This window comes from Rhodnius prolixus, unplaced genomic scaffold (assembly GCF_049639745.1).
Source record: "Rhodnius prolixus isolate KJV_2025 unplaced genomic scaffold, Rpr scaffold_12, whole genome shotgun sequence".
Taxonomy (NCBI): domain Eukaryota; kingdom Metazoa; phylum Arthropoda; class Insecta; order Hemiptera; family Reduviidae; genus Rhodnius; species Rhodnius prolixus.
Window position 1 is genome coordinate 8,025,319 of NW_027411635.1, and position 27,295 is coordinate 8,052,613.

The 27,295-nt window shown below is 32.5% G+C and overlaps 2 protein-coding genes across 9 annotated transcripts in view; one reads left to right on the forward strand and one right to left on the reverse strand.

The window, feature by feature from the left end:
- Nucleotides 1–8,597, reverse strand: part of onecut (homeobox protein onecut) — a 124,076-nt gene extending 115,479 nt beyond the window's left edge. Inside the window, exon 1 of one of the 4 annotated variants that reach the window (XM_074143443.1) lies at nt 6,479–8,595. In XM_074143443.1, the coding sequence (XP_073999544.1) occupies nt 6,479–7,934 (1,456 nt within the window). In that variant the 5' untranslated portion in view covers nt 7,935–8,595. Of the gene's footprint in view, nt 1–6,478 lie in introns of all 4 variants that reach the window. The other 3 variants (XM_074143444.1, XM_074143445.1, XM_074143446.1) reach the window with 3 other exon arrangements.
- Nucleotides 8,598–21,033: 12,436 nt separating this feature from the next.
- LOC141461868 (gamma-interferon-inducible lysosomal thiol reductase-like) lies at nt 21,034–27,137 on the forward strand. Of its 5 annotated transcripts, none has more exons than XR_012463050.1 (7): nt 21,034–21,481; nt 24,481–24,696; nt 25,344–25,520; nt 25,715–25,861; nt 26,007–26,237; nt 26,680–26,745; nt 26,954–27,137. XR_012463050.1 is itself a non-coding variant. In XM_074143286.1 (6 exons), exons 1-6 carry the CDS (start codon nt 21,368–21,370, stop codon nt 26,981–26,983), a joined length of 747 nt encoding a protein of 248 aa, XP_073999387.1. In that variant the 5' UTR covers nt 21,035–21,367; the 3' UTR covers nt 26,984–27,137. The 5 variants fall into 5 exon arrangements, 2 of the variants coding, with proteins under 2 accessions (XP_073999387.1, XP_073999386.1); XR_012463051.1 differs by having other exon boundaries at nt 26,957–27,137; XR_012463052.1 differs by having other exon boundaries at nt 26,036–26,237.
- The last annotated feature ends 158 nt before the right edge of the window (nt 27,138–27,295 follow it).

Consider the following 27,295-nt stretch of genomic DNA (forward strand, 5'->3'; position numbering starts at 1 on the left):
TTTTTAAATCAAAATAAAATTTTATAAAACATTGGACCTTTTTTGGGGGGGGTGGAGAGGAAGGGGATTTGATTCAGGTAAACTTCCGTTAGACTGATTTGGTTTCAAAAACATCCTGTCGAGTACCAATGTTGGTATTTAATCAAAATTATGCATTTTGAACTTTCACTGCGATTTCCCATTTTCTACTACATACACACACCATCATTACAGACAATTTTCTGATTTTCTTTACGGGTACAGTGGCGTACGTAGGAGGGCGTTAGGGTGGGCCAGGATTCTGGGAAAGCCTCCAATCACCAGCGTCATTTTTTTTTCTACCAAGTTCTATCAAGTATCAATTAATTTGGATTTGTTAACAAATTATTATTTATTTTCCATTAAAATTAAATCGTACCAAATTAAAAACGTTAATTGGGCAATACAGATACTTCGTATACTGTTGCTTCCACATTACTTTACTTCGATTTGATTTTTTAAAATTTCATTCACACCAATATTTAATATAACTGATAAATTCTACAATAAGCAGTAGGTAATATAATAAATAAATTAATATAATTTAAATAATATAATAATATAATATAAAAAATATACTAATAATATAAATTAATATAATAATAAATATAAATAATAATAATATAATATAAATAATCTATATATATAAAAATGAATGTGTGTCTGTTTGTTTGTACTCGATAGATTCAAAAACCATACATCCAATCGCAGTGAAAATTTGGGAAATTATTAGGTATATCCCCGGGAAGGTTTTTGCAAAGTTTTTTTAAAATTAGAGTTGGGGTTCTAGGTGCACCCGAACAAATATCCCAAAAATATCAAAATAACATTTAATTAGTAATATTTGTTGAAAGTGTAACCATGAAAACCATGAAAAACAGTTTTTTGCAATTATTAATACGAGAATAAATTATACCGAAGATGGTGGAATCCATTAATCTAAAAGTACTCAACAATACTATTGACGTTGATAATCGTTGGGTAGTACCATATTCTCCATTACTACTAAAAACGTATAACGCACACATAAATGTTGGGTACTACAATTCAGTGAAAGCTATAAAATATATTTGCAAATATATGAACAAAGGAAGCGATATGGCAGTGTTTGGAGTGGAAAATACAACTGCATCTAACGATGAAGTCACCCAATATCAACTGGGACGCTTCATAAGTAGCAATGAGGCTGTATGGCGTATTACCTGTATATCATTTTCCATTCATGAACGATATTCAACGGTTGTTCATTTAGCAGTACATCTTGAAAATGGACAGCGTGTGTATTTTACATCAGAAAATGTACGTGCAAGAGCAATGTCACCACCGCCAACAACATTAACTGAATTTTTCACATTATGTAGAAATGATACCTTTGCAAGGACACTACTGTACTCTGAAGTAGGGATAATTTTATTGTTAATTTTCATTTCGATGTATTGTATACATTTGGTCATTAATAAATTATGTTTGAGGTATCAAAACTGCCTTTTTGTTCAAACACAGCAACGTGTGAACGGGTACAGCTAGTATAATATAAATTAACATAATAAATAAATTAATTTAATTTAAATTAATATAATTCTATAATAAATTCTACAATAATGTGCAGCAACTAATTAGTTGTAAAGAAGATTTTAATTTCATTGATTTTAAGATCGATTAGTTTAAAAAGATTCACAATAAATCACTAGTGAATTTGCACAAAAAAAAAATAAAATAATGGCTAGTTGCTTAACCATCAGAAACATTTAATAATCTTGGCAGCAGATTAGCTGAAATTTACTATCATTTTCTGAATTTAAATTGATTAGAAAGATCATAATGTATTCATATGGCAGTGGCCAACATTGTAAGTTTATGTTATTTTTTATTAGAGGAAATAATAGTAGATAATATGGAATTCCTAGCGACCAAAGAACCCCAAAACAATTACTTGCACTAAATGAGTTAAAATAATTATTAATTTAAAGAATAAAACAATAAGTTTTAATTTTAAAAATTAAATCAGCTAAAAAACGTTAACTTTTGTTATATCCGTGTAAATTCGTTTTTGCATTCAATATACGTGTCCAGGTTAGCATATAATGGCGACCATAAATTTTTGTATTTAAAACATTCTTTACAGAAAGCCAAAAACACCAAATGCTTGTATTTAAAATGTACACATATTATTGTAAACAGATTTTTATAAATTTATATTCAGTGCCTTTTGGATAAATTTGTATAATTATAAAAAAAAAACTACTAATTGCATTAAAACAATCTAAACAAAACCAAAAAATTTTCATTTCTACTCACTCCGATAAATTGTAGTTGCCAAAAATGCCACAAATCAAAATCGCCACTTTTAATGAATGTATTGTAAAAATGCCGTTCATTGTTTACCCGTTTAAATGCTTTTCCCCTTTTTATTTGAAACTTTTTTAAGGAAAAATTAATTCTAAGCGGGTTCAAGCCTGCTTAAAGAGGTCAACTCAAACCTGACGCATTCTTGACGATAAAATACCATTTAAGTATAATGTACGCACCTAATCACTTATGTTAATACTAAAAGCAAAAAATAAATTAATTAAATATTGTTCTTAAATCCCTAATATTTTTTTTTTGCGCCATGAGGCGTCGAAAAGCTGCTCCCAATGCACTAAATTTGGAAAAAAATTAATAAGTTTGGTAAATTAAAAATATAAATTTAAAAATTTTAATATTTGAAAAAAGAAAAATTCAAAAGAGACTACAATTTAAATTTTTCAATACTTAATTTTGTAAAATGTAGTCCCCCAAAGAAATAAACAATAGTTATCGTCGTACTCTAAAGAATTTTTTAAAACATTTCATACGACGTTAGCAGAAAAATTGAAAAAAAATTTTAAAAGAAATTAATATTGTGTGAACACATGACTTTATTTGATTCTAAAACTTATAAATATTAATTTATATTTCGGAATGCCTTAAAATTAATTTTTCCAAAAAAAAAAAAACTTTTTGATCTATAAACGAAGTATCCCCATTCAATAAAGCGGACTTCCGGTTTTGGATTTTCTTGAAACTCAGAAAATTAGCAAGACTTTATAATACTTTACAATATAAAATACTTTATAATATAAAATACTTTGTAATATAAAATACTTTATAATATAAAATACTTTGTAATATAAAATACTTTATAATATAAAATACTTTGTAATATAAAATACTTTGTAATATAAAATACTTTACAATATAGAATACTTTATAATATAAAATACTTTGTAATATTAAATACTTTGTAATATAAAATACTTTGTAATATAAAATACTTTATAGTATAAAATACTTTGTAATATAAAATACTTTATAATATAAAATACTTTGTAATATAAAATACTTTGTAATATAAAATACTTTACAATATAGAATACTTTATAATATAAAATACTTTGTAATATAAAATACTTTGTAATATAAAATACTTTATAGTATAAAATACTTTGCAATATAAAAAACTTTGTAATATAAAATACTTTGTAATATAAAATACTTTGTAATATAAAATACTTTATAGTATAAAATACTTTGTAATATAAAATACTTTGTAATATAAAAAACTTTGTAATATAAAATACTTTGTAATATAAAATACTTTATAATATAAAATACTTTGTAATATAAAATACTTTGTAATATAAAATACTTTGTAATATAAAATACTTTATAATATAGAATGCATAGTACAGTACAATTAAGATAAACGGTGCTTTAGAGAGAAGAATATCCACCCCTTATCAAGATATTCCCTTAATCAAAATATATTTTTACATATTACGCAAATAAATGTTTTAGAACAATATTAATACAATTTGAATTCATTCATTGAAATTTTCAAGAGAATCCATAAGGCCCATTGTGAAAAGAAAACGAAATATATATGCATATATCCATTTAGAAAAGGGGCATTTATGGTTTTGAAATGTTTACCAAATACAAGAATTTTTAGCAACACCTTTAATACACCATTATAATATGTAAGACACAAAACTTTAAATGAAAATAGTGTTTTAAAGATAAGTCTAATCACTCTCCTTTCTCTGTGAAGTACTCTTATTAATCGAATTTTGTTAGGAAAAATATTGTTGAAAACAAAAAAACAAAATTATAGCCAAACTGGAGTACAAAGTGTGCATAAGTAGAAAGAAAAGCGATGGACCAATTTCCGGTAAAAAGAAAAACCATTCTGAAAAAGTTGAAAATCCACTAAATAAATTGGTATTATACCCAGTAATGGTATATTCATGGCTAAAAAAAAAAAAAATCCCAGCTAAGCCCTGATTAAAAATTTAAAATTTCAGCTTTCTGCATATTTTTTTTTGGGGGGGGGAGTCGCAAGAATTTCTAAACGGATACTTCTAGTGGGAAACTTAATATGATTGCAATAAGTCCCTTATCTTAGAGTAAGACAGTAAAAAAAAAAAATATTTCGTATTATCACAGAACTTTTTTAAAATAATTAAATTTGAAATTTGTAATAAAATTGTTGAATTTCATTTTCTTTTATTTATATTTCTTTATTTACGCCGCGTCAACATCTAAAGGTCATTGGCATCTGGAGCTTTTTTTCTAGTGCCGGTTACTGACAACACTGTCTATCAGCTGGAAGAAATTTCTATGAAGAGAAAAAGTTAAGGGCCAATGGCTGGTTTCGAATCCGAGATCTCGGCATAAAAGAATTCTTTTTAAAAATAAAATAAATAAAATAAAAGAAAGAGATTTTTATGTTCAACTTTAAATGTAACCCTTTGGTAACGTACGCACATTTATACAAGAGGATTTGATAAATACTAGTATTTCGTCCAAAAACAAAAAATAACAGATCTCAAAACGTCCATATCCGGTGAGAAATGCACGATCGCAATGTGTTTCCGGTGTAATCTCGAAATTCGGAAATTTAACATAACGTAGTACTTACTGTTTTTCTGTAAAGCATGAAAAATTAATAAAACAATTTAATGTGAAATTATGTTCTTTTTTTTAAACTAGAAACTTTTGCTTTTGTACCTTCTTTTCAAGATACGTAAAACACCGTAATTATTGATAGACACAGCCTTATTCAGTCACTCGTTACAGGGTAAGAAAGCCTATCACTATTACTACAGACAATGAGCAGTAAGAAAAGCTCCTAGAAAAACGAAAATCTAAGAGCAACCAGCTAGATTCGAAATCAGAATCTCCGCATGACAATACAAGGCTAATTCCTTCCCAATGATAATCATGTTACGTTCTTCAATTTTGGAAATGAAGATTTACAAACAATAAAGGCGATAAAATGTAACCACTTCGCTAAAACCCAAATAACCTTCCTAAACTATACTGAAAAAAAAACAAAAAAACTTCACACAGCAATGTTATAATTAAAAGTGATAGCTCTATGTATAACAAACGTTTTTAAGGCGATAGTTTTTAGAGATTAAAAACTAAAAAGAAAATGCCACTATCTCAAATATTATTTTGTAGCACAAATCTTGGTTTAACTCTTAACACAAAACAGTACCAAATAACCAAAAAGAGTAGAAAACTAAATTTAGCAAAATTCAAACGAGGATAGAATTTTTACCCAAATTTCAGCTCAAATCGTAGTTAGCCTTAACTATATTGTCGAAGATGTTGAAGAACTAAATTTTGTACAATTTATATTCAATAGAAATACCTAATAAAACTAAAATTTAAGATGAAGTTTTACAAAGAAAACACTTCGAATAAGAAGGCGAAATTCTATCAAATTTTAGCTCATATCTTATAAATTTTTAGAATAAATCTACAAAAAGCAAAACTTTAAATGAATTAAATTTTTTCACAAATTCGTCTTTTATGGTATGTCTAGGCAAAAGTTCTCCCTTAAAGAAATATTTTACAATAAAATTTACAAAATGAAGTGAAATTTTGTTAAATTTTAGCTCTTTCACTTTTTGTTGTTATCATTAATTTTAGAACAAAAATAATAAAAGGGTTAAATTTACTACAATTTATGGGCTAGTTTAATTTTTTGGCCTATATTTGTTTTGAAACTTAATCAAAAAAGTGGAATTCTATTAAATTTTAATTATTATCTTCGGTTCAATTTTGAATAAAATGAAATTGTCGTCAATTAAATTGACTACAATTCATGTTCTGTGGAAGAAAAAAAAGTTTAATTTTAAAAGGTGGGAACACCGAGATGAATTTTTTTTTGGTATCAGAGAAAATTTAAAGTTAATTTTAAGGAATGTGCATGCTCATGCAGTTTGTTTTTTTGGAATAATTTTTAAAAATAATAAAAAAGAAAACAGTTTTAAAACATGCAGTTTTAATTACGTGAAATTACGTGAGGGTTCAGAAGTTACGCCCCACGTGGGTCACGTGGGAACTTCTGTTTACTTTCTCTGTGGGTTGTTTTTTTTTTAAAGTATTTTTTTTTAATGCATTAAAAAAGGAAATTTTATGGGTTTACCTGCTAGCCTTAATGCGGACATCCTTTGAAATTCAGGCTCCTGTAGCCATTTCCACATACGTCGAAAAGTCTCTCGGCCGCTTTTAAGTTTTGACCATGGTTTTGGATTCCTGAGTAGATCTGACAGAGTTCCTTGCGACCTGCAGAGCACACGTTGTGCGAATATCGCTTGTGGTATTGAGTACCGTTTCAATTCAGCACTAATTCTCTGGGCTAGCTCTTTAGTATTAATTTCTTCTAGTTCTGTACCTGGCTGTTGTACACTGCTTGGACAAGATTGTACAGTTTTCAGAGCTATTGTTGGTTGGGCTTGTTTATTGTGTTGCTGTTGCTGTGGTGTGGCCACTACCACAGCTTCACGCTGTACAAGACCTGGTGTTGGCGGCGAATGGTGAGGTGATACGACAACACCTCCTTGCTGTTGGGGTGTAATCGTTGTTATACCATTTAATGGTATACCTGTAGGTGTTTGGCCAAAACCTGTGACCAGTGCGTTTGGTGGCGAATGCAAAGAAGTCTGTGGACTAAGCTGTGGTGATTGTGGGCCGCCAATTGTCGTACGAATTTCACGCTGACTGTATGGTGTTTCATAGTCACTAGGTGACATACTTTTTGGCGGCGAGTTGAGCCCATTTTGGCTGTAGGTACTCTGCGGTGACAGAGGTGAATGCTGTTGGGAGAGACCAATTGCTGAAAGATTATTTGGTGAATAATTGTGCGGACTCATACCCATTGATGGTAGCTTATCGTATCCATAATTTACGCCCATTCCAATGTTCATGTTATTCTGCATGACAGTAAAGGAGCCGGAAACATTGCCAGTATGACCGTAAGCGAATTTATCGCTTACCGTCGAAATTGGTGGTAAAGGCTGTAATGGAGTTAGGGTGGCATATGAACTGCCCGGACTAAATGCCGGAGGTGACATACGCCCGTTGACGGAGGTCAACGTTTGATATGTTGGCTCAGTTGGATGTAGACTAGTACGAAAGTCTCCGTCAATCATGCCAGCCACACTTACAGATATACCACTAACTGATGAGGGTGAGATCTTACCAGGACTTAATAGCCTTGAATCTCTAGAGTCATCAGCATCATGTGGCTGGACAATCACTGACAACTGTTTTGTTGTCTCTTCACCACTTTCTGACAACTCTCCACCTGATTCTTCCTTAACATCTGAAGGTGTAGTAGTGCAACTAGTTGTAATAGTTGAGTTACTATTTGTTACATTAATAGTTGTTGTCGTAGACGATGTAGTTAGGTTTCTAATGTTTGTTGTATCGTCAGAGGACAAGCTTGAACTTACCCTGCCGACGACGCTTCTCGTTATGTTCAAAATACGCCGTCCAGATAACAAGCCATGCGTATTTATACCAGTCGCATCGACCGACTGTACTGAGACAATGTTTTCGGCCAGGGGTTGATTCTCCGCCATACTGACCATGTCTTCCATTCTTACTGCACCAGTACATTCGTAGATTATATTCCTTAAGTCCTTTTTTTAGTTTTTTAAAAAATTTTATCAATGAAAAGTTTGAAAACTGTTGTTTTAATCACGGGGACCCAAGCTTTGGGGTTAAAAAAATTAAATTTAACTCACGCATAAGGGGAGAGGCCTGGCACACAATTTCTAACACTAATTTCACTCATAAAAAACCCCCCTTTTCTCCAAAATAAAAAACTTAAACCCCTTTTGATTGTAATTGCGAACTATCCAAACCACATTGTTCAAAACTCCACTCACGCTGTTTAAAAGTAAAAACACTGCACAAACCTTTTAATATTTGACTTTTTCCATCACATTTAACCTAAACCACCAGAACATTTTTTTCGCCGTCACTACCACATAGTTTTCTTATAAAATCCACTTTTATTTTTATTTTTGGTAATTCCACAAGATCTTTAAAAAAAAAAAATTAAATTCAAAAAAAAATAAAAAAATTAAACACACACACGGGGGTAAAAATGGTTACTATCTTTTACAGGTCTTGCGTAGTAGGTGCCCATAGAATACGTCTCAACGGTCTGCCCGATCAATAAACTCTGCCAGAGCAAAATGGAATGAAAACAGACACATAACGACCTCTACCGCACTTCGCCTAATGTGGAGGCAGTTGGGGAGGTTAAGTGCGAGTTTCCAACTACCCTACCCAGGGTGTTTAGACATACAGAGCACCCTAACGTCACGAAATTGTAACAGCGCAACAACACTGACATAGACACAAACAACCCTTCCAAACATCTGTTCCATTTTCGTACCATACACACAAGAATAAGCTAGCACTATGCGCACATGGCAAAAATCTTTCATTCACAAAAACTCCCTCCAAAAAAAAAGGAAAAAGTCAAATAAAAAATTTATTAACAAACTCATCAATCCCTTAAATAAATAAAAAAAAACAGTTCACAAGGCACGCACAAAAATTTGAAGAAGGTAACATAACCAGTCAAAACCCTATTTTATACATAATCAGGCATTACAGTTACAGACCTATTTTCAAGTCAAATTAGAGTATATATTTATCTATAAAATTAACAAACAATCCATTCCAAAATAGCAAACAAAACTGCAGTAAACTCAACCACTCCATTTAGAGCAGAACGTAATTTAGTTAAAAGTGAATTTACTCCTAAACTAGATTGCCCAGTTCAGAACTCTAATTAAGACTGTTTTTAATAGGCAACATACAGCAAGGAAAGGACTTAGCTATACGGTTAGCGTATTCGATTTCCACGCGGAAATCCCGGGTTCGAATCCAGCTGCTCGTCCGCCCTTAGTTTTTCTCTTCCTAGGTGCTTCTTACAGTTCAATGTTCAGTATTGTCTGTAACGAGAGAACTCTGTCCGGAGGCCGGCAGTGCGCTGAAAAAAAGCTCCAGGCGCCAATAATTTCTCAGATGTTGATGCGCCTTAAATAATTTTTAAAAATAAATAAATAAAATAGGCAAATAACAAAATAGATTTTCGTTCAACATAGCTCTGTTAAGTTTTGCCTGATACACCTGTTTTATCATTCCTAAAATAAACAAAATATTGTGAAGTTTTTCTTCATTATTTTACTGTCTATTTAGAATTAATTTATAATTGAATTTATTTACTTTTATGCTTTCAGTAAGTGCAGATTAGCCATTTATTATACTTATTGTACCAAGTTGCAAAGTTATAAAATTCTTAAATAAAAAAAAAAGTGTATCTAAATAGTCAAGTTAGCTTTCCAAGGATATGTGTGTCGTGTTTACCGTTGCTAGGCAATATACTGGGCGCAGTTCTATTGCTATATTGTAGTAAGATATTTGCAAATTTTTTGTTGACTTGAAATTTCGGTTGATATTATTTGTTTATAATTTATTTCAATCTGATCTTCTTAATTTTACAGCTTGTTTTGGTACTTAAATCGTTTCTAACAAGGTGACCGGATAATGAACTGTAAGAAGCTCCTATGAAGAGAAAAATCTAAGAGCCAGCAGCTGGATTCGAACCTAGGATTTCCGCGTGAGAATACAATACGCTAACCGCATAGCTAATCCGTTCCCTTTCCTCCATTGTTACAACTAATTTTAATGTGGGAGAGTCATATATTTCTGCTTTACCCCCACTACAAGCACCGTTTGCTGTTCACTTTTGTTTACTTTTTTTATTTCTGCCTATTTCTTGAATCACACGAAATAATCATTTTTGTTTGAGAGAGAGATAAATTATTTTTTTTTTGTATTTCTAATTTTGGTCACCGTAGATTATTTTAATAGGTAACATTAATTAGGCTATTAGCTTGGTCATTAAATATTGTGGACAGAATACATCTAAGTTTCAAATGAATTTCCTCTGAATAAGTTTCCTCAATACAACCATTTTAATAGGCTATATTAACCAATTTTCTTAATCAGTATTAGCCTATTTTTAATAAAGAAGGCAGAATACAGAGGAACACGTCAATTTTATCCTACTGTGCCTTGGTTTGTCCAGTTCACAACTAAGGCTTATATTAAGTAGATTAATTTTACACTTTCTTTCATTGTCAGCAAATTTAACTACCAATTTGCTCTAAGTAAAGTTGCCTATTTGCTCCTTTTTTGATGAAAGCTATTTTGAATTATTGAGGGTAGAATATAACTCAATTTTTTCCCAAATTTTACCAGTATAACTCCATATTTAAGAATAATTTAAATAGTTACTTTTAGCCTATGGATAACTCGGGTTTTTTTTAAATATTAAAGCCAGAATACAAGTACGTCACAACGTATTTTGTCCAGCCTTAAGTATTAATTAAGGCTATTTTAATAAAGCAATTTTAGCCTGTTTAGTTTGGTCATATTTAAAGCTCATGCTTTGGAAGGTTCCAGTGTGTGCTTAGTTCCCGTGGGCAAGTGCTAGTTGCCTGGAGGGTGTTTAGCCATGCTTTTGTATTTTGGCCCAACTTATCGCTGACTTAGCGGTGCTTATAGCATCTTTCTTCCCCCAAAGTACTACCAAAACCCTTACTACTTGCGCTTAGTGTCTTCGTGTGTTCATGGTCCCCTATAATAGCCGAACAGGGATGGACATTATAATACTCGGCAAAAATTATTTTGTCCGTTTAAGTACCCTGTTATATCTCAACCCTTCTTGGTATGGTTAACCCCCGCCAACCTTTTTTTTTTTTTTTAATGACATCATAGAATTAAATATTCTTGGCTCGAGAAACACAAGCGTGCTGAATTTGCTTGCCAACTTAACAGTCTTTTCTTACGGAAAATAATCCTTGCGCTCTATTAGTCAGGAAACGGTAAGAGATATTTTATTGCGTTCGTTTAGATTTTTTCCAGCGTTTGATTTTTGAACTGTAAATCACTGTTTTATAATGTAGCTCAATTTTTGTTGACTTTTGACTTTTCTAAACTATTGGGTTGTCCGGAAAATAATGTAATATTATGGTTTTAAAAGATAACTTTAGCATATCCTCTGTATAGAATTTGGAATCCTTAGAATTTATAAATTCAAAAAACGTATTTTCTAATGTTCTTTGGTCAATAAATTTTTTATTTCGTAAAAAGCGGTCCAGGTGTCTAAAAAAATGGTAATCAGTAGGCGAGAGGTCCGGTGAGTAGGGCGGGTGTGGCAGAGTCTCATAGCCAAGCTCCAACAATTTTCGGGAAGTGAAACGTGAGATATGTGGCCGAGCGTTGTCATGTAAACAGAATGGGCCCCTTTCGATTGGCTTCATTATTGCCAATTTCTGATTCATTACGTCAATTTGGTTACAACAAGATTCGGCACTGATGGTTTCTGCCAGGATTAAAGAAGCTGTAATGAATCAGACCAAATGAAGCCCACCAAACAGTAACCATCACCTATTTTTGCTGATTTGGGGGCTTTGGAAAATGTCGTGCAGCTTCTCCTTTGTCAAGCCACTGTCCAGAGCGTCTGCTGTTGTCGTAGAGGATCCACATTTTCATCGCAAGTCACAATTCTGGACAGAAAAGGATCGCTGTTGTTTCGGCAAAGAAGTGCAGCACAAATTTCATACCGCTGATCTTTTTGGCGGTCGTTTAATTGTGTGAGGAACTGAACTTTCAAGCTTTTTCACCATCCCCAATCGCCTTGAGATGGTCATCGATGGTTGATTTGATGAATTCCAGTTTTCCTGCCAGTTCTCAAACAGTTTGTTCTGGAAATTTTCTTCCACCAAACCTCGGAAAACAACAATCATCAAGGGCAGAACTTCTTCCACGGCCTTCTTTGTCTTCAAGGGCTCAAGTCTCCCTCTCGAAATCTCTGGAATAGTGCACTCACTTATACTTGCCTTCGCCCCAGACATCGTTGATATTTCTGGCCCGTTTGGGCCCCGTTCCGGCCGAGTTTGAACTCGTAAAAACAAAATTATGCGAAAATCACGCTTTGACATCTTAGTAAAGACTGAATTATTTCCATGTAGCAAAATTTTACAGAGGTAAACAAACATTTTTGTTTGAAAGAGGATTAATAAGTGTTTACTTTTATAAAAGTCTTAAGTTCAAAAAACAAACAGTTTACTATTTGAAGGAGTATTTTAATGAAAACATAAAATCCTGCGTTATTTTCCGTACAACCCAATATTGTACTATCACACTTATGCCTATCATTTCTATTTAAAATATTTTTTTAGAAAAAGTTATCAAAAAAAAAAAGATTAAAGTTGCAACCACAAATTTAAAGAACCCTAATTGCAATATAAATGCATCCATACACCAGAATATCAATGATATTAGGAGAAAAAACAGTATACCGGATGTGACAAAATTTGATGAACATTCCTCTAAAGTTAATTGGGCGTCTCTAACACCTGTACATTATTAATTACAATTAAAAACGTGTTTTGAATTTTTCAATTGTTCAATAACGCTTCATTAAGGGGTTATAGGCAGTCAGAGGCGCAAAAAAAGTCATTTTTTCAAATTTTTTGGGGGGGAAAAACGTGTTTACTTTTTTATTCGGGAACTTTTGCGTCATATCAGTCTATGTTTAAAGAACTTATTGTAATTTTTTCATTACAAATTAATAATAATTGTACTAATGGCGAATATTTTAATGCAACACGTCAAAAAAATGCAACCCTCTCGTGGACATGATATCTTGAGATTGGATCATCTGAAATCAAAATTTCGAAAAGATTTCGTTAGTAGATGAATTTATCTCGTACTTGACCGAAGGATTTAGAAAAAAATTGAATTTTTAATTTTTGGGACAACTTTAAAGTTTGATTCACGATTTTCACTAAAAAAAAAATTGACCATTTTATGTTTGTAAAACAAGTTCCATTCATTGAAAAAAAAAAAATCCTTCGTCCAAGTACGATTTTAATATGTGTAAAAGAAATACGTAAAATTTCAAAAAGATCGGTGCAGTAGATTTTGAGATATCGTGTCCACCGACTTTGAAAACGTAGTTTTGAGAAAAACGTGTTTAAAGTTTTCAGCGGTTAAAGGTTTGCGAATAAAACCTGGATAATTTTTTTTTCAACTTACACAGTGTCATCGATTCCAAGCCCATAAAATAAGTCCTCCATGTCTTCCAAAATGTCCAAGTTTTCCGATTTCTGCTGTCTGCGTAGGATTCTTGCCTCCCGCGTAGCAAGTTGAGCTCTGTGCTCAGCGATGGTAATTCGAACGGTCGGGGCTTGTAAACACTTTCACTCTTACAATTTTGCTCGGATCGACTTGAAATTTTAGGACAACATTCCTGAGATACTATACTTTAATATAAAAAAATAAAAAAAAAAATCGATTTTTTTCAAATTTCTGACTGCCTATAACCCCTTAAGAACCTTTGCATTAATATTTTGATACCTCCTATTACAAACAATCTAAGGGTAAATGAAGTGTTTGTTACTCTCTACGAACAAATATTTTGTGCATGAAAATGGCCAGCATAAGGGTTTGTGACATCTAATAAATTCTAGACAATATTAATTGAAAATTTAATGCAATAAAATTACTTAAATGATGTAAAATATCTAAAAGTTTAATGAAAGTATGAATGAAATATTGGGTACTTGTTGATTTATATACCTTATTTTTTTGCCATTTTATTCAATCCTTGTCCTTAACTTGTTTTAAACTGTAAGTTTTTGTTAAAGAGATATTATTAATAATCACAATAATAGTGTGGCCATTAATAAATTTAGCCTGTATTTAAAAGAATATAATTTGAACCAAAATAAGACGTAACTCAACATGTATCTAAAATTGACCCTAATTTCAAGTTCATTCTACAGTTCTAAAATCTTTATAATTTTTATTATTTTATTTTCCATTTTTGGAATTCTTTTGTTAGGATTCACTGAGGTTTAGTTACGATTTTTTATATACTAATATGAATTAACAACTTGAACACAGCATTTCGTTATTCAGTGTTGAAAGTGTTCAGTATATCACTGACATACGAGGGTCGTTTGAAAAGTCCGTGCAAAGTCAGAGAGATAGCACCACTGGCGCGTATCGAGGTTATGTTTAGTTAGTAGCATCTCTTGGAAGAACACACACCAAGTTTCAACCAGATCGGTCTATTTCTTTGTGTTTGGCATTCGTTTGAATCGAGGAAGTCGAGTGATTTTCAAAAAATGGACGAAAAAGAATTTCATGTGTTGATTAAACACTACTTTATGAAAGGCAAAACGCCTCAAGGGACTAAAGAGAAGCTTGATAAACATTATGGTGACTCTGCACCTTCGATTAGAACAGTTTATAAGTGGTTTCAAAATTTTCGGAGTGGCCATATGGGCACAAGTGACGCTGAACGTTCTGGACGCCCTGTTGGGGTTACTACTCCAGAAATCATTGATAAAATCCATGATATGGTGATGGATGACAGAAGAGTGAAGGTGCGTGAGATTGCTAGTGCTGTGGGCATCTCGAATGTTCGGGTACATAATATTTTGCATCAACATTTGGACATGACAAAGCTATCCGCAAGATGGGTGCCGCGATTGCTCACGCTTGACCAAAAACGAAATCGTGTGAAGTGTTGCAAGGACGGTTTGCAGCTGTTCCAGAAGAATCCGCAGGACTTTAAGCGTCGTTTCGTCACTGTGGATGAAACATGGATACATCACTACACTCCTGAGACCAAAGAACAATCTAAACAATGGGTTACCAAGGGGGAATCTGCGCCAAAAAAGGCGAAGACCGTTCCTTCGGCCGGAAAGATTATGGCGACTGTCTTTTGGGATTCGCAAGGAATAATCCTGATCGACTATCTGGAAAAGGGTAAAACTATTACTGGTGCATATTATTCATCGTTATTGAACCGTTTGAAAACCGAGCTGCAAGAAAAACGCCCACGATTGGCGCACAAAAAAGTCCTTTTCCATCACGACAACGCACCAGCTCACACCTCAGCAGTTGTGGTCGCAAAATTAATGGAAATAGGGTTCCAACTCGTTTCACATCCCCCCTATTCTCCAGACTTGGCTCCCTCGGACTACTATTTGTTCCCCAATATGAAGAAATGGCTGGCGGGAAAAAGATTTTATTCAAACGAGGAGGTGATTGCAGAAACGAATGGCTATTTTTCAGACTTGGACAAATCCTATTATTCGGAAGGGATCAACAAACTAGAGCAGCGTTGGACGAAGTGTATAAGCCTAAAAGGAGACTATGTTGAAAAATAAAAAAGGTTTACCCCAAAAAATTAAGTAGTTTTTATTTTTGCACGGACTTTTCAAACGACCCTCGTATCTACTGATGATAGCATTTTTGATCCAGTTCGTAATAAACTGGCACGCTTGTTATGAAGTAGCGATGAATGGTTGCGAAATTGATTTTTATTCCGAATTTCAATTTAAATTTTTATATGTATGTACTTATGGACTGAATTTTCATTGAACATTAATTTTATTTATTAATTTTGTAATAAAAATGAATTGTTTTTGTTTTATAAATATGTAATATGGATTACATTATTACTTTTTTGCACGTTTGTTGTGGGAAACATTTAGAGTTTTATCATCTTACACGATTTTTTTTAAAGTTGTGGTTTTTTTAAAGTTTACATATCCCCAAATTTACCGTATGTCGCATGTATTTTTTTACACGATTTTTCTTTTGCACAGTTTTCTAAAGAACGTATATACCGTGTAAAAAAAGAGTTGGGTGTAGATTATATAACTTTTGTGTTTGTAGGGTATACAAGTACAAGGTACTACAATGGAATGAATATGGATTGTTTAGGAAATTTAAACTGTTTCCTAAAGTGAATATGTTGAGGAAAGAGGTGGTTTTGTTATCGTTTCATTCAGGGGAAATGTAATAGTCAGCCATGTTTAGTTTCAGGCAAAGAACATTGTGCGTTTTTATTTATAGAGATATGAGACGCTTTGCTCTTGTAAAATCTAGTCGGATGAGTAGAGAAGAATATTTTGAAACTAGTAATACTACTAGTGTGTCTCACTTTCGAAAAATTTGGGACAAAAGTATCGTTTTGGAACTGAATGGCTTCAAATATCAAATAACCAAGAGGTGGGTAACCTTATGAATTCTGAAGAGATAGAATCGTTCACAAGTATTGGGAACAGTTGTATAAGGGTTGATCGTCAAAAAGTGCACGTAAAAGAGTAACGTTCAAATACACCCAACTTCGACAATTTTTTTCTCTTTTTCTATAAAAGATAAAATTCCCAAATTTTCTTTATAATATAGGGCAAATCCTCCTTTATAAATGTATTTTTTTTTGTAACAACCAGATCTAACAGATTTCGAGAAAAAAGCTGCCAAAAAAGGGGCAAAAAACGGCAATTTCACAAAATGTTCTTGTAACTTGTTGATCTTCTTCGTATTACCTTTTTTTTTTTGTAAACAACGTAGCGCCTAAAAGCGTGGACCGATTTTCATGAATATGTCATTCGATTCGGAATTTTATGTAGATGTGCCTCATGGGAGTCTCGACGCTGTGCATCGAATGAGAGAGGAGTTAGCTCTATTTAAGTATAACCCCTTCTTAAACATTTATTACTAATTACTGTTAATCATATCCCAAATTTGATAAAAATTTGGCAGGATGATGGGATTAGGGTTGCCCTACGTAACACTAAAGCGCCGTCCTGCTCTTACAACTAATAATGCGAAGTATCGCAATCATTTCAAATTATCAACGCGTGAACCGATTTTTTTTTTCATGAATGAAGTGTCATTCGATTCAAAAATTTTATGTAGATCTGGATATTGGAGGTCTTGTCGCTTTAAATAGTTAAGAAGGGGAGTTTGCCCCAATAAATAAGGCCCCCCCTCTAAAACTATTTTTATTAATAACTCTGTTAATCTTAACCCGAATTTCATAAAATTTAGCTGCAAGAAGAAGTTAAAGCTTTCCTACGTAACATTGCAGTATCATCTTGCTCTTAAATCCACTAAGGGAAAGTGTGGTAAATTATCGATGTGTGAACCGATTTAGTTGATTGAAGTGTCATTTGGTTCGATATTTATTACATAGATGTGCCTCTTGGGTGTCACAACACACTACTTAATACTTTAGGAGCCTAGTTTGCCCCAAGTGTGGGTGCCTCCACTAAACCCCGGTTGAAAAACGACGAAGGGCCGGCCGTTGGATTAATTCATTATATTGCACTTTATACAAACTATACGCAGGGAGATCATATTTAGAGATGTGTACGATGTTTAAATATTGTTCCTAAAAGGAATATGAAACTATAAATAGAACTATCCAAAAAATCGAAAATCTCCTTATCAAAAACTTAGTTAAAAATGTTAAGTATAAAGGTTGATTAAACGATAAATGGTACACAAATTAGCAAACACCCAATATTTCATTCATACTTCAGTTCGTAATTTCAGTTACATAGAAACGTTCGAAAAAGCATTAGTTTAATTGACATTTTACTACAATTTAGGTCATTTAAGTAATTTTACTGCATTAAATTTTAATTAATTTCGTTTAGAATTTATTAGATGTCACAGGCTCCCTTATACTGGCCATTTTCATATACAAAATATTTGTTAAGTAAAGTGAAGCACCCATTTAACTTAGATTGATTGTAATAAAAGATATTAAAATACTCATGCACATGTTTTTAAGAAGATGATAATAAAAAAATAATAACTTATTTCACGTTGCTTATTATTTAACTTAATTTAGTATATTTTTTTTTTCACATTTTCTCTCTATTGTAGTATGTTGTAAGCACCTCATGACTTTTATTCCTATAGCTTTAATGAATTAAAAAAAAAAAGAAGCGATTTTAGATGAGTAACTGGAGCTATTAACATTTATTCGGCAAATTAGTGGGGCTCTATACATCAAAAAGAATCGAAAATTGGGCCCAAATACGAATCCTGAGAAACTCTCAACTTTCTTTCCCCAAATTGAATGAAACTCCTAATTGATCTGTGTGGGGCTTTCTCTGAAATTCAAAACCAATGTAGTATCAACTGAGATTTACTTCTCATTTCCTTTTTCATTTTCTCTTATTTTTATACTAGTAAGAAAATATATTTGAAACGAGCAGAATTTACAATTCGAATTTTTACTGAAAATATCCTTCTAGAGTCTAGACGTTCTCGAGTACAAAAATAGGTATTTCCAAATGCCTATTAGTAAAACAAATGCCTATTAGTAAAACAAATACCTATTAGTAAAACAAATACCTATTAGTAAAACAAATACCTATTAGTAAAACAAATACCTATTAGTAAAACAAATACCTATTAGTAAAACAAATACCTATTAGTAAAACAAATACCTATTAGTAAAACAAATACTTATTAGTAAAACAAATACCTATTAGTAAAACAAATACCTATTAGTAAAACAAATACCTATTAGTAAAACAAATACCTATTAGTAAAACAAATACCTATTAGTAAAACAAATACCTATTAGTAAAACAAATACCTATTAGTAAAACAAATACCTATTAGTAAAACAAATACCTATTAGTAAAACAAATACCTATTAGTAAAACAAATACCTATTAGTAAAACAAATACCTATTAGTAAAACAAATACCTATTAGTAAAACAAATACCTATTAGTAAAACAAATACCTATTAGTAAAACAAATACCTATTAGTAAAACAAATACCTATTAGTAAAACAAATACCTATTAGTAAAACAAATACCTATTAGTAAAACAAATACCTATTAGTAAAACAAATACCTATTAGTAAAACAAATACCTATTAGTAAAACAAATACCTATTAGTAAAACAAATACCTATTAGTAAAACAAATACCTATTAGTAAAACAAATACCTATTTGTAAAACAATTTTAAAACAAATACCTGTTTGTAAAACAATTTGTAAAACAAATACCTATTAGTAAAACAAATACCTATTAGTAAAACAAATACCTATTAGTAAAACAAATACCTATTAGTAAAACAAATACCTATTTGTAAAACAATTTTAAAACAAATACCTGTTTGTAAAACAATTTGTAAAACAAATACCTATTTGTAAAACAATTTGTAAAACAAATACCTATTTGTAAAACAAATACCTATTTGTAAAACAAATACCTATTTGTAAAACAAATACCTATTTGTAAAACAAATACCTATTTGTAAAACAAATACCTATTTGTAAAACAAATACCTATTTGTAAAACAAATACCTATTTGTAAAACAAATACCTATTTGTAAAACAAATACTTATTTGTAAATTAGGAGTGACAGAGAGAGAGATCCACCGTAATTCAAAACCGAAAAATCGCATAACTTGATGTATCGCTTAGGTGTCAACATAGGACGCAGCAATAGATTTATGGTGGAAGTAACAAATTACTGAATGATGGTTTGGTTTTCGACCGTTTTTAATATATTATCCTAAAGAATTTTGAGGTGCGGTCAATAAAATTTTGTGTACAAATTTCTTTTTTCTTGCCGACGTTTAGGCAAATTTATTACCTGCATCAGGGTCTTTATAAAGGTACAACATTGATGAAAATACAAACTGAGTAAATAAAAAGTAACAAAAAAAAATAACATAAAAAAATTTAATAATAATAAATAAAAATTAGAAAAGAAGTTTAAAATTTAAAATATATAGAAATAATACTAATAAAATTATATTTTAATATGAAAAAAATATCTTTACATTTAGTTTTCTAACGTTTGCTTTATTCATTTTCTCTGAAAATTAGTTTAAAAGCAATAGAGGAGTTGGAGGTAGGCTTCCTAATAATTTTTCGTTTTAGAGTATTTAAAGGAGTTTCTAACTTTATAATGATGGTAAAAATTTATTAGAATCTCAAATTTTTTGAAGTTTGAAAAAAAGTTGTGAAGTAGAATCTTGGAGTATAGTAGTAAGGGAGAGTCTTGTGAGGTTCACGCAAGATTTTTTAAATTTTTGTGACCTACTTCTAGTTTTTAAATAAACTTGTTTAACCAGAAAAACTATCAAAACGCAAAAACTCCCTAGTTATTCCGGTTTGGTACTATTGTACTTCCAATCGATACTTAGGATCTGACCGATATCAGTCAAAGTTTGCTGAACAAAAATGGCTCAAAAGATTTTACCTAATCTTTATAATGCGTTAGTCCACACCTTGTTCATCGTTTTTTTTTTTTTAAAGCTTTTTCAGAAAAAGTGATTTTATTTGGGTTTTGGGAATCTGAGGATTTTATGACATTGAGAAATGTTTATTTCAATGCACAGAATTGAGTGATTAATAACATTGACAGGGAGGGGATTAGCTATGCGGTTAGCGTACTCGACTCCCACGCGGAGGTCCCGGGTTCGAATCCAGCTGCTGACCCTTAGATTTTCTCTTCCTAGGAGCTTCTTACAGCTCACTGTCCGGTAATGGACAGTGTTGTCTGTAACGAGAGAACACTGTCCGGAGGCCGGCAGTGCACTGAAAAAAGCTCCGGGCGCCAATAACCTTAGATGTTGACGCGCCTTAAACATTAAAAAAAAAAAAAAAAATTGACCCTTATTTTATTTTACGAAGGAACTATCTCTTTAATTGTAAACTCCGCCTACTCTATATTTGTGAAAGAGAAAATGAACGTTTGGAAAAAAAATCATCAATTAAATTTTAATAATTGTAAGAGTAAACCCATTGAGTGTTAACCCTTATTTTTGAAACCTTCTCTTTACAGGAAGGTTATATTGACTGTTATATTTACTCAGTGACAATTCAGTTTAAATAGTTGCTAAACAAGTGACGAGCATGTAAAAATATTGACGCGTGAATAGAAAAAAGTAGGGACTCAAAAAAGACATTTTTATTAACTTGTGACAATATCTCAATTTAAGAATTTGTTCTTTTGTTTTTTTGAGACATTACTTTTATATTTAGTCTTTTAATTGTTCCTTTACTCGAGGAATGATCTATCCAAGATTTGTTAGGAACTTTCGTTTTCTATTTAAATTTTATGAAACAGTTTAAAAGGTATATTAAGGATAAATACTATGTTTGTATCAAAGTTACTCAGAGCGAAACTAGTTCTATTTGCTGTGATTTTATTAGCTCTGTGGCTAATATACTACTACCTCTTTAGAGTGACACAAATTTCTAATATTAAGGTAAGTAAGTAGTAGTTTGCTTAAATCTTCAGTGTATGCTTAACATTTCTCTTAATACATGTGGTGATTGTTTTGTGCTTGTCACTGATTGGGAGCTGTATACTGCACAGAGTTGTAGCTCTCCTTGATATAGATGTTATATTTTCAATGGGCTCAGTATGAAACTGTCGGTTACAAAGTTGCTGTTCCACTTAATATCTGTACATTACACTGGTTAGGGTGGAGTATTGACTACAAGGTTGTAACTTCCCTTATACCTCCTTTCTATCGAAATGGTATATAGTGGGAAACGATTCTGAATTTTAACTAACCGTAAATTTGTACATCCCCTCAATAAGATTAGATTTTCCAATGGTCAGACGTACTAGTCGATTTGGCTAGATAATTTCTTTTGGTCTCAACATGCCAAAGAGTTCATACTGCAACCTAGTGATTGTAGTGCCAAAGATGCAATCTCTTAAGTCAATACAAGGGAGCTATTTTAATCAAATCCATCCTATGAAGTGAAGAGAACTCTTTTTTTTTTAGTTCAAGTAGGAAAACCTCACTTTACCGTGTCACGATTTTCCCATTATCTGTTTTTGCGTATTATCCTCTGTTCTTCATGGTCTATCCATCTAGCGATTGCAACGTACACATATACCGTTGCTCTTCTCTATGAACGTCTCCACAGAAATTTTCATTTCCATTTAGATCGATTGTTTCCGCAACAAGTCTGTTAGAAATTTTGCTTTGGTTAGCTCGCTCTCCTAATTTCAATAGTCCAAGCCTGGTATTAGAACCAAGAGGAGGCATCACCTCATTCAGAGCATGCCCCGTGCTGTTAACGGTATTGTTAACCATATAATGTAATTTAGCTTCTTCTTTAGTTGATATCATTATTATCCAGTAAAAAACATTTACTGCTGATTATTGATGTAAACTGTGAAGGTTTCGAACCTATCTATATCTTTACCCCTTCTGGTGGTGCTTTACATGCAATTTATTTTACAGTCAGTAAAATTTTACTGTTCTAGAAAATTAATAGATAAGAGTGTGATAAACCCATAACATATGCACAATGCGTTCTAATTATTAATTAACCTTTAGTGGATAAAAGTAGACTTTCTAACCACCCTTCTAAATAGAGGGTTGTGTTGCTTACCCTATAGTATTGTTTCTCTTGGCCTAAAGAATATGTATGCCAAAGTTAGTGGACATAAGTGCAAATGTGTTGAAGCTCATACGGAACATAAAAATATATATATATATATATATGCACAAGCAGTAAAGGGTTCGCAGAGAAGGGATTAGCTATGAGGTTGGTGTTGAATCCGCGAAGGTCCTGGGATCGAATCAAGCTGCTGACCCTTAGATTTTCTCTTCCTAGTAGCTTCTTACAGCTCACTGTCCGGTGATTGACAATGTTTACTGTAACGAGAGAACACGAGGTCCGGAGGCCAACGTGGAAGTGTACTAAAAAAAGCTCTGGGCGCCATTCTCAGATGTTGATGCGCCTTAAATCATTAAATAATAATAAAAACAAAAATTAAAGGGCACATCCCAAGAAATTGTACACCACCTCACTACCCTTTTGCGTATTTAAAAATGAAAAAAAAATTAATGTAACATATTTATTTTTTGCGAATTAAGAGAATATGACCATTGCACTTAGGTATTATGTGCCCAAATCGGTGCGAATTTTATTATTTAAAAATGAAACCCCCTACAATGTAGTTTATATATATGGACACTGGAGATTTTCCCCTTAGGAAAAATGAGCCGCTGGACATGAAAATCATACGATAAGTTCCAGATTTTTTTTTTTTTAATTAGTAGTGAATTTGTTTGTTAACTTTTGCACACTTTTTTAAATCCTTTAATGCGGGGGTCATCATATGATGTCATTGTGCCCTGAGTATTTTTTAGTACTTGTTGGTTTCCGGATAGTGTACACTTGTTCGCACACTTCTTTTATCGTCAGTGAACTGTAAATGAATCGTAGGAACAGAAAATGTAAAGGCAGGCAGCTGTACTTAAACCCGGATTATTCGCATGGGCTCGAAACAGCTCGTTTATAAATTAACATTAATCCCAATGGTAGATAGACTGGCAGTTTAGACGTCTGCTTAAGGATATACGAGTTCCCCGTACGTACTTGTTAGACATCAGGGGTGTCAAACTGGTAGGCCGCATGCGGCCTCCGAGGTGATTTTTTGTGGCTCACGATGTTCTGAATTAAAATGACTAGAAAAAATTGTCATGAAGAAAATAGCACTTAGGGGAGATCATGTACCGTACACCATGTACCGTACACACAATTCCCTCGTTAACCCTTACTACCGAAGATAAGTATATACCTGGCCAATTAAAAAGTTTGCTGCACTAATTTTAAGTTATTTTGGGTGAGCAACTTTCGTCCATTCTCGTGGAGGAAAAACCAAGGCTTTGAGCTTTACCCAGGAGTCGCTCTCCAGAATTAAGAGTCTGTTTAAACGGACTGGTCTGGAGGGCGAGCTCTAAAGTCGGGGAGCCACAATAGATTCAAAGGGGTCGCAGTGGGGTAGGCCTTGAGGCCGCCCTAATCTAATTCTAATCTAACTTTCGTCCATATAGTTAAATAAACCGGCATACAGATTAAGATTGACAAATAAATATCTGTCCTTAATGAAGACTGTCCGTTCTTAGTCTACGGATCCAGATATTAGAAAACTAGTACGAGGAAATCGCTGGCAATTTTCGGGAAAAAAAGAATAATTTTAGTTTTATAAATACATTAAATAAAATAAATGTTAAAAAAACACCATTATTTAGTGTTTTAATTTATCCATATTCCTGAATCCTCACTTCAGAATAGAAATGTAACCAGATTTGTGAATGAGTTGTGGCCCGCATGAAAATTGCCAGTTGCACCAAATGTCCCGTGTTTTAATTGAGTTTGACACCCCTGTGTTGGACCATCATTGAAGGGACCTAAATCAATACAGATCTACCACTTATATTTAACCTTATTATTGCAGGATACAACAGGCATCAATGGATTGGTGCCAGAAATGCCTTATAGCATAATGAACGCGGACAATGTGGTCCATAACGAAGCTGTTTTGATCAGTGTCTACTATGAGTGTCTATGCCCAGACTCAAGAAGTTTCTTCACCAATCAACTACAACCACTAGTGGAGAAACTGCCAATTAGTTACCTCAAAATGGATTTGATACCGTATGGCAAGGCAGAGGTTAGGGCAATTTTAAGGCTTATTTGTTAGAAATATGAGGTGCCCTGAGGTAAAAAAAAAAAAAAAATCAAAATCATTTTCTAATGTGGACTTTATACTTGATTATTTCATCCATTTTCAACCTTATTCTTTTTTAATCTATTCAATTTATTAATTATTTTTTTAATGATGTAGCGGTGGCTTTGTTTTAGATCAAGATTAATTTTTTTTTAAAGATGGCTTTAATTTGTAATATTACTTCTTTAACTTTATGAAAAGTAAATAATGTGTAAAATTGAATTGCACAGTTTTTCTTGACTTTAATTTTTAAAACTTTAATATGGCTTTATTTTTAAATGTAATTTTATTTTATTTATTATTATTTGGTTTTGTATTTAAGGCGCGTCAGCATTTGAGTTTATTGGCAACCGGAGCTTCTTTTAGTTACACTGTCGGCCTCCGGACAGTGTTCCCTCGTAACAGACAACACTGTCCATCACCGGACAGTGAGCTGTAAGAACCTCCTTGGAAGAGAAAATCAAAGGGCCAGCATTCGGATTCGAACCCGGTATCTCCGCTTTGGAATACAGCATACGCTAACCACTCAGCTAATCCCTTCCTTTTATTTATTTATTATTACTATTATTTTGATACGACTTTACTTTCAGACAGAAACTGTCAGCAAAGGCAAATACAGATTTACATGTCAACATGGTCCGTTGGAGTGTTTAGGTAATAAGATACACGGATGCACTTTACAAATGACTTCAGATGATGTCATCCGCGTTAAGGTCATCACCTGTATGATAGATGAAAACTATAATCCCAAAGAAATTGGTAAAAAGGTGAGTATTTGTAAAAGAGTTTTGTAGGGATTTTGGGCTTTAAAAAGAAGTTAGGGAGAGGCTCTGAAGGCAAGCAGCCTAGAAAAATAAAAAAATAAGCGAGCATAATTGTGGGTTCCTCCAAAATCTGCCTTTTTAGAAGCTTCAAAAACAAAATGTCCAAAATACTAATTATGTTTCCTTCTAATTTCCAGTGTTGTGAACAGTACAATATCAGTTGGAGCAAGGTGGAAAAGTGCGCCATGGGACCTGAAGGTGACCTTTTGTTAAAAAAATATGGCGATGCTACTGATGCTTTAATACCAAAAGTATCATTCATTCCAACAATTTTATTGGATAAGGTAAAATAATTGTTTAAATTATGAAGTTTTATGCACGCTTTAATTTATGGTGGCTGTTTATAAACTTTTGAGTTTTTACTTGATACTACTTCTAGTATTAGGAGTTTTTAATTTTCTACTTCAAGTGTTAGGATTTGTCTTTCAGATCTGTCGAGGAACAATAATTTTTTGCAGGACCTAGATTTGTGACTCCAAGAGTTTATTGGGGGCAGAAAATGGGTAATGTTCTTGGATGTCTAAGTTGCATATATGTGGCTCCAAGGTATGCTAGATAGATCAGGGAGCATAATCTGGTTAGTATCTATATTGTGAGCTCCAAACACTTCATATGGTACTTCAAGGAATCTGTCCTAAATAAGTAAAGGATCATTAACTGGTAAGTTAAATATTTGGAACACCAAGTAGCTACCTGGAGCTGCAACTAGTTTGTTTGTAGCTTCAAGACACGTTCGGTTAGTAACTGTGCTTGGATGTCTAAAATAATATGAGGGCTGATTACTCAAATTTGGCTTCGCTTACTCCAAACTTTCGCACTCTAGGAGCTTCAGGGGCATTTTATATTAGATTATTAATATTTAGGAACAGCTAAAGAGCTCTAAAAGTGCATCTGTGGACCTCCTTCAAATGGATTTTTGTGGCACGATGTCTGTGTAACATCTTGGGTAGCACCAAGGTCTTCCACCTCGTGGAGAGCGAAACGATATTTTTAACCGTTAAACGAATTTCTTACAGTTGTTTATTTGTTTATTTGTTTTAATAAATAATCCTTAATTCTCACTATAATTATCAAACCAATTTAATAAATAATAAAATTTCAGGAACTACATAATCAGGCTGCAATTTTGAAAGATTTACAAACACAAGTGTGTAATATATTGAAAAAGGTGAGTGAGATAGATAATATTGCATTAATTTAAGATTATTTAATGTTGCTATGAGGGTCATATAGGGGGACTTCAATTTGTTTACATCTACAGCTTCGTTAGAACCCGGCAGGGTGACTTTAAATAATTACATAATTAGTAATTAGCTATACCACGACCCTTACTTAACAAAAGCTGCCGCCATATTGCTAATTTACTTTGTTCTCAGAAGTCCAGAGCACCTAGGGAGTGCGAATGAATTATTTTTTGCTTAAGTGTGGACAATACTCATAAAAGTGAAGCAATTATGGGTCCTGTATATTCTCTGCATAGCTTTGTATAAAAGTTACGGTAGTGTTGAGTTAAAGTATCAGCTAAAACCTGTACAATTGTAAATAAAGGCATTTTTTGGACTGACTTTGTCATTTTTCCCTCCTTTTATTAGCACTTTTCAAATTATTTGGAAGCGTGGTCTATGAAAAAATGGCATAAAGTGAAGATTTAGTCAAGTTATAGATGGTGTAATGGATGTTGTTTGCACTGGCATTGTGCTGCAATTTTTTGCTTAAGT